We start from the raw sequence: 8,820 nt of genomic DNA, 5'->3' as shown, positions 1-8,820 counted from the left end.
AGTGAACCTTCCCAGTGGACTGCACTAGAGCTTTCCACCATGTGAGGGCATCGCCCTTAAAAGATTGTGATACAAACATAACCACATCCTCCTTAGCGCACCTGCTAATGTCTATCACAGTCTCCATCTCGTCTAACCATTTCATACAATCAATCGCCCCCTTTTCCCCTGTAAAGTCTCTCGGCTTACAGGAGACAAAGTACTTGTAGGTACAACAATTGGTGTACCTAGGGGTCGGCTCGAGGACTACCTGCCTCTTGGGTTCACTACCCTGATTAGATGAGTGCTGAGACTCACTTTTCTTATGAGTATGTGGCTGAGAATGGGTTTTCGAAAGAGTTTGAGACCGAACAACACTCGGCTCTTTAAACTTAGCAGCTGCCGCCTGAGAAACTGCCGCGATGATTATTGCTTGCAGCTCGGCACCCGTGATATTAATCTTGGTGTTGCCTTCTGCAGGATGACTGTTTGCCTCATCCGAGCCAGCCATTTCTGAATACTATATCAAACAACAATGATATTTAAATTACATATATACATTGATTCATCGCATTGATGATCAGATGGCCTTGGTATTTATTAAACCATTTAGACCAAATTAAGTAATCAATAGAATATAATATTCTTTGTATTCATTAGACAGGGGGAAATAAAATTCACAACTGTCAATGTCGTATAAGACATTTAACATTAGGCTCGTCTCGAAGGACATTTAGATAGCTTAGGAAGCTTGTCACAGGGACAATTTAAGATATAACCAATGATTTCTTGGATCTGTGATCTTATAAGGGTCGAACAAAGTTCATCGCCTTTTTGACAAGAAGTTTAAAACTATCATTGTCATTGTCACACCTTTGCTTATAAGCGCACATCTCTAATGGGTGTCTTGGTGTACACATCATATTGATGTTTATTAGCCATGATTCGCATTGATCATTTAGGCTTAATATAGGTGACTTGGAAAAATCCAAGTACATTTTGGAAGCTTGTGTGATTTCTCGTATCGCACAGCTCGGAATGCTAACATGTTTTCAGATGTTAACAGAGATTTTATTGTCTTAAAAAGGTTGTACCATCATGGCCAGTTAATATTTTGGCTAGGTTGTACCTCTAAGAATTTCTTTGGCAGATCAATTATAAATTGAAAAGATATAATATGATCTAATAGAATACATATTTAAAAACCAAAGATAAAACTTCATTAATCGTGAAACTAGTACAAGTGCCCTAAACGGGTCTTAGAAAGAACAAACTGCCCACGCAGGGGCTTACAGAAATAGAAAATAAGTCCACGTAGGGACTTTAGTAAAGAAAATAAAACAATGTCCTCGCAGGGACTTAACTAAAAGACAATACAAGAAAATTTAAACAGTTCTCTACTTCTTCTTGCCTTTAATAAGGTTTGCAAGGCCCTTCATGAAGCTATTATGCTTCTCCTTGGTTTTTCTAGCTTTCTGCTCAACCCTATCTAACCTCTCCAAGATTTCCTGAGTTTGCTAGTGCTGCTGTAGCTGCTGGGGAGGAGGAGGTTGCTGGTACGAAGGGTATTGATAATCCTGTACCGGCTATCCAGTTGGATAAACTGGAGGGTAAGAAGAAGGGTAAAGATGATGGTATTGAGCAGCGGTAAGGTAGGGATCCTGGTTTCCATAGTCTGATGGATATCCCGATGTGTTTTCAAAAGGATTATACCCAGAAGAACCTGGGTAAGTCAGGATAGGGTTGTCAAAACCCATAGGCGGCTGAGGTGGTGCATAAGAAGCTGGCGGAGGATCAACCTCCGGTGCCGCGTTCGAGGGCCCACCCATTTGGGGGTCCTCTGGAATAGGAGGGTAAGAACTCGAACCCCGAGGAGAACTAAAACGAGGTCCTCCTCGCACTGACATGCGTGCAGTCCTTCGTTGCCTCGGAGGCTCAGGAGGTGGCTGCTGAGGTGGCTCCTCAACAGGAAGTGGTGGAGGTGAAACTGCCTGAAGCTGGGGCTCATCCAAGGGAGGTTGAGCTGGAGAACTATGGTATGATGGGGTAAAGAACCAATCATAAGTGGCCATTTTCTCTTGAAACGAATCGGGCCCATGGTAAGGTGATCCCTGAAATGGAGATCCACTTGATATGCTTATTGGGTGACCCGGCTTTTCGGTCTGCATCTCCGGATCTGGATCAGTGTCCATCTCCATTTCCTGAGAAAAATGGTCCTCAGGGCCCAAATGGTTGTAGCCAAGGAAATCGTTAACATAATTATTTAGGTTAAACTGCCCCGGGGAGTAGAGAGAATCCGAATGGTGAAACGATTGGGAATGCAATGAGTGGTATGATTGGTGAGACTCGTGAGAATGATGGGATTGTTGAGAGTGGTGAGAGTGTTGGGGCTCATCTGGGATAAGCGGCCCGAAAGATGGGTGAAAGGAAGGTGAAGAGCTTAACGAGACAGAATGTCTCGCCGGCTCAAAGGAGTGACCCCACAGATCGTGAGAGTCAGAACTTGAAAGGGACGCAGACGGAGTGCGTCGGTGCGATGGTCCTACTGCTAATGGTCCCCCTCGCATCGGACCTTTTCCTCTTCCTCTAACTCTGGGAGGCATTGTAGGTGAACTTCCTGTCAAAGCAAGAAATCAAAACAAAATAAAATATAAATAGCAATGGAAAGTTAAGAACAATTCCTAGGTCATTTGCCTAGACTCGAGAGTTTAAGGAATGTGCTTATTGTGTCATTGAGATTAAACACAGAAGGTTAGTGTTGAATTCACTCAATGTTGGCTCTGATACCAACCTGTCACGCCCGGATATTTCCACATATTACCGGTGGGCCCGGCGGGGAGTATCGTGACGTAGTTGATGCCATCATTGTCAATGCACACAATATTATTGCACAGCGGAAGGCTTGGTGAATAAACTATTACAAACCATAATGTCTGAGTGTTCGAGTTTATGAATATACAGACTGGAATGTAATAAGATCCATAGGTGGATCATAAATGTACAAGAGACAAAAACAACAGACTTTAGGTATCTTATGGATTTGCAAGATCCTTTATGAAACCCTATAGCTCCAGCCTATTACGAGAGGTACCTGTCAATCAGCCTTTAAGAAAATACGTCAGTTTACACTGGTAAATACAGTTTAACTGACTCATTTTTGAAAAAAATTATGAAAATTGATTTGAGTGCACATGGCACAAACCATTTATAACTTGGGACAATCTTTAATAAAATCTTGTATACAGTTTTACATGTTTGTCATACATGTGGGGCCGGTTTGGAAGCCGGACATGATTAACTGACTCACCACTTATTAAACACACAAAGGAGTTATCCCCAACATGTGGGTAATTTAATATTTAGCATTTGCATCTGTCAGGTGCATGCCTGCAACCCGTGCATAAGTCGTGGCCATTAATAATTTGAATGAGTCAAGGATATCCAGGACACAGTCGTTAACCCCCAATGTTTATGTTATCAAACAATATAGATTAAAATGGGTTATGCAGATTTATTACATCACAATCCGATTAAATAATCTCATACCCGACCAAGCAGTATTATTATAGTATTGTATCCCAAGCCCGTATAAGAGAAAATAAGTTAAAAGTATTTACCTGATGCTAGCAGTAAAATCCTAAAGCTTTTGAAGGCACCTTCTACCGAAAGCTATTTAATCTGTATAGAAGGTTTATTAACCAATTAGGATTGTGACACCCCAGGAAAACTAGTGAACACTATAGCTTACGTTAGTGAGTGCGTACCAAATTTCGGGACGAAATTTCTTTTTAGTTGGGGATACTGTGACAACTCGTAATTTAAACCCACTTTGTGTAACGTTACGTGCTCACGTGAACTATGTTGTTGGAATGTTATGTTATTTGTGTGTATGTATGTATAGCCCAAACCGCACAACACTTATTGGAACGCACAAGGCCTTGGGCCGTATTCCTTGTAACCGGAACCAATGGGCAGCCCATTAGGGGTTTCGGCCCACTTACCTCATACGTACAACATACACACACTCCTTAGGAGGTCATTCTCTCATTGTTACAATTCTCACAACACACACACAAACCCTAGACGACTTTCTCTCCCTCTCGTTTTACTTGGAAGCTGACGGCACCAAGATCACAAGTTGGATCAATTCTTGTTCACCCTCTTTGATAACGGTTAGTGTTTAATATTGAGATCTTGTTAAATGATGTTGTGATTGCACGATTTTATTAAAATCCGATGTGATGTTGCTATGCCTTGCATGCGAGTAGTGATGTTTGATTCCTGTTGATGTTCTTGTTATTTGATTTATTTAAATGTCATGTATGATTTACATAAGGATTGTTGATCTTGTGATACGACCGAATAAACAAGCAATCGGCTGTGATATGAATTGAATCCGAATGTTATGTGTAAAGTTCTAGGGTTAATTCAATTAGATGGTATGGCAAGGATTAGTGTTCATGTTTTGATTGATTAGGATGTTTGTTCTTGATTAGGCCGATTAGGGTTCATACGAAATACATAACAAAAACCTTGTTTGATCGGTGGAATGTTAATCATATAGATGGAAATTTTGTTAATTGATTGAGATAAAACAGGAAACTTGTGCATGATGTAACCAAGTGAACATAATCTTCGGAACTTAAAAACAGTCGCACAAGGGGACCCTAATCGCACAATGTCACAATGTTGTTACCGGTTGGGCCGAACCAGCCCTAAGCCCAAACGCACAAACTATTGGGCCGGACAGTCCAAGCGCCTAGCCGCACAAGCCTCTTGATCGTACAAGAGGTCCTGATCGCACAACTGGCTGGGTCGCACAACTCAATTCAGTCGCACAAGGCCACTGTTGGGCCGAGCTTGCTGTTGTGCCGCACAAGCTGAATTGTTGTTCAACCGATTGGGCTTTCAAGCCCAAACCTGATCGCACAAGTCCATCCGATCGCACATGATGTCTGGATCGCACAAGTTGTATTATCTTGATAGCTGTTGGGCCGCACTTGTATGCTAAACGTTTATATATTGGGCCGGGCTTATTGGACCGCACAACATGCTGTGGATCGCACAAGGATGTGCCGATCGCACAACATGTTGGGCCGGATGTTATTGGGCTGAATTAATTATTTGCACAATGCTGAATGGATTGTATGACGGTTATGTGTTGCCATGATTTATTCGTGCCTGTAACGTGATAACTTGTGTGGAACATGCGTGCTTTACGTGAACCGAACCTGACTTGTATAATAAACGTGTTAGGACGTGATTGACCATTTTAATTCAAGTAACTTTGGTATAACCTGCCGAGCAATCCCAGGTGAGTTCATTGCATTTTCTCAAGCATGCGTCCTGGTGGTTTGGGACAACTAGTAAACATTTGGACGGGAAACATTGGGTAAACAACTTAATCGGTTTTGGTTATTGCCTGGAGGGCAATGGGGGTAATTAGTTGATAGCGCTATTAGGTGGGAAACCTCACACCGGGCCGTAAGGACGGGCGTGAACTAATTATCTGGATAGGGCTATGGTTGTTAGAGGCACACTCCTCGGATACATATGGGCACACTCCCTAGGGTATCTAACGATGGCAACATAGACAAACAAGGGGTAACCACTCCCCGGATACACATGGGCACACTCCCTAGGGTATCTAACATGAGCAACATTGTAACGCAACATTGAATCGCATTAACATACATCTGGTAACTCAACACGTTAACAAAACCTTGAACTCACCAGCGTAGTCTGACACACTTGTTTGCATGCTTGTAGGTCGTTAACCTTGGAACATGGACTTGCTATCTGGGCTTGCTGGAGTGGTCATGGATCGAAGCTACTGGATTATTTATAATTGATACATTGGTTTTTAAGTTATTTCAAAACAATTACTAAACGATTTATCATATGCTTTCGCTACATAACTCTTGGGAATTAATATTGTGTTTGACTTTCAATCTTGGCTATTAATGTCATGTTTTATTTAAGTATTTACTATTGGTTCAATGTGATTGGTGGCTCAGACTCTGATGTGTAACACGCCTCGCGGGGGTTTCCGCAGGTGGTATTTTGGGGGTGTGGGCGTGAACTAATTATCTGGATAGGGCTATGGTTGTTAGAGGCACACTCCTCGGATACATATGGGCACACTCCCTAGGGTATCTAACGATGGCAACATAGACAAACAAGGGGTAACCACTCCCCGGATACACATGGGCACACTCCCTAGGGTATCTAACATGAGCAGCATTGTAACGCAACATTGAATCGCATTAACATACATCTGGTAACTCAACACGTTAACAAAACCTTGAACTCACCAGCGTAGTCTGACACACTTGTTTGCATGCTTGTAGGTCGTTAACCTTGGAACATGGACTTGCTATCTGGGCTTGCTGGAGTGGTCATGGATCGAAGCTACTGGATTATTTATAATTGATACATTGGTTTTTAAGTTATTTCAAAACAATTACTAAACGATTTATCATATGCTTCCGCTACATAACTCTTGGGAATTAATATTGTGTTTGACTTTCAATCTTGGCTATTAATGTCATGTTTTATTTAAGTATTTACTATTGGTTCAATGTGATTGGTGGCTCAGACTCTGATGTGTAACACGCCTCGCGGGGGTTTCCGCAGGTGGTATTTTGGGGGTGTTACAGTTTGGTATCAGAGCCACTGGTTATAGTGAACTAGGTTTTAAAACGTTTTGTAAAACCAGACTATAACCGAACAACTTCGACAATCGATCATGACACTCAGCACCAGATTGCAAGGTTCGTTCCTCTCTCACTTTATACAGTACTTGCTTAGCAGTCACACACCCACAACGTATATGAACTAAAACGTTTAACACCGTAGTGACTTGATAGTGTGACACTACTCTTCGACTCATGAAAACTATAGAACTGTGATATCATCTATTGTGTTGTTTGAACGGGGGAAACTTCGAGCGTAAGCTAAGAGGCACTGAGATAAGCATGCAAATTGCCACAGACCTTCACCGGGACTGAAGGGGCTGTGGGACTTCTGAGATGGTTCGAGAAAGCAGAGTCCGTGTTTGCTATCTGTAACTGCCCCGCTGGGGACAGGGTGAAATATGTTGCGGGTACCTTGGCTGATGGTGCCCTAACATGGTGGAACGCCCAAGTACAGTTGTTGGGCATCGAGGCAGCGAATGCCACAACTTGGGAAGACTTTAAAGAACTGATCAGGGAGGAGTACTGTCCTGGGGACGAGGTCCAGAAGCTGGAAAACGAATACTACGACTTGAAGATGGTTGGATCTGAAGTCGAAGCGTATGTGAAGCGATAGTATGAACTGGCCGACATGTGCCCAAACTTGTCCCGGCCTATGTCCCGGAGGATTGAGTTATTCATCAAAGGGTTGCCTCCGCGTGTGAAGAGCTTGGTCACTGCAGCCCATCTCAATGATTTGACACAGATCGTTCGTCTGACTCACAAGATTGTGGATCAAGAGGTGGAAAGCGAATCGTTACCCCCGCGTATCTCGGCCACTAAGGCTGCTACACCCACTGCCACTGCGTCTGCTAATGATAACAAGCGGAAGTGGAGTGATTATGAAAAGGCCTCCAGTGCTGGCCAGACTCAGAAAAGGCCAGACAACAGCAACCGCAACATCAGCCAGTCGTCTTCTGTCAATCAAGGCCAGGGAAGTGGCCACAGCCAGGGTTCGTATGCAGGGAAGAAGCCACGATGTAACAAGTGTGGCTATCATCATTTCGGGTCGTGTACTCGGAAGTGTGACAGATGTGGTAAGGCGGGCCATGAGGCCAGGGATTGTAGGGCCTCACAGCCCAAACACCAGCAGCAACAAAATCAGCAGAATCAGAGACAACAGGGACAACCACCCCAGCAGAACCAGGGTTTCAGGAAGGGGTGCTATCAGTGTGGTAATGAGGGCCACTTTAAGCGGGATTGCCCTCAGTTAAACCAGAACGCCAACGACAACAACCGCCCGAATAACAACAATGCTGGAAACAACAACAACAACGGCAACAACGGGGGTAATGGTGCTCGGGGCAGAGTGTTTCAGCTTGGAGCAGGGGATGCCAGGAATGACGGCAACGTTGTAACTGGTACGTTTCCTGTTAATGATCGTATTGCTTCTGTATTATTTGATTCGGGTGCCGATTGGAGTTACGTGTCCCTAGAGTTTAGTCAACGATTAGGGATAACCCCAACACCTTTAGAGGTTAGACAAATAGTGGAACTAGCAGATGGTAAGACGATAGAAGCCTCAAATGTCCTTTTTGGATGCAAACTAGATCTCGTGGGTCAGGTGTTTGACATTGACCTCCTTCCCGTTACGCTCGGTAGTTTTGACATAGTGGTAGGCATGGATTGGTTGTCCAAGCACCAAGCAGAAATTCTGTGGAAGGAGAAGATTGTGCGTATTCCTCTCCCTGAGGGAGAGTCACTGTTAGTTCAAGGGCATCGTAGTGGGACGATGGTTGGTATTATCACGGCCATGCGTGCACAGCAGTATCTACAAAAGGGGTATCCTGCACTATTAGCGTTAGTTACCAACGCTCAGTCTGAAGAAAGTAAGATCGAGGATCTACCAGTGGTACGAGAATTCGCTGATGTGTTCCCAGAGGAACTACCAGGGTTACCTCCTCACCGTCAAGTAGAATTTCAGATTGACCTTGCACCGGGAGCGGCTCCAATTGCTCGAGCTCCTTACCGTTTAGCACCTGGAGAGTTACAGGAACTGTCCAATCAATTGCAGGAATTGTTGGATAGGGGTTTCATTCGACCCAGTTCTTCGCCTTGGGGAGCCCCAGTCCTGTTCGTAAAGAAGAAAGACGGGTCATTCCGTATG

At 43.8% G+C, this 8,820-nt stretch overlaps 1 protein-coding gene across 1 annotated transcript; it reads right to left on the bottom strand.

Annotated features, from left to right (window-relative positions):
* Positions 1-1,565: 1,565 nt before the first annotated feature.
* LOC110927998 (pollen-specific leucine-rich repeat extensin-like protein 4) lies at positions 1,566-2,177 on the bottom strand. Its single transcript, XM_022171270.1, has one exon. It carries the CDS (start codon positions 2,175-2,177, stop codon positions 1,566-1,568), a length of 612 nt encoding a protein of 203 aa, XP_022026962.1.
* Positions 2,178-8,820: the final 6,643 nt, after the last annotated feature.

The sequence above is a fragment of the Helianthus annuus genome, chromosome 2 (genome assembly GCF_002127325.2).
Source record: "Helianthus annuus cultivar XRQ/B chromosome 2, HanXRQr2.0-SUNRISE, whole genome shotgun sequence".
Classification (NCBI taxonomy): Eukaryota; Viridiplantae; Streptophyta; class Magnoliopsida; order Asterales; family Asteraceae; genus Helianthus; species Helianthus annuus.
Note: the sequence above shows the minus strand (reverse complement) of the source record. Positions and strands in the feature narration are given on the sequence as shown.

Excerpts from the sequence above, each read along its gene's own strand:
- LOC110927998 (XM_022171270.1), bottom strand. The coding sequence starts at position 2,177 with ATGGAGATGGACACTGATCCAGATCCGGAGATGCAGACCGAAAAGCCG.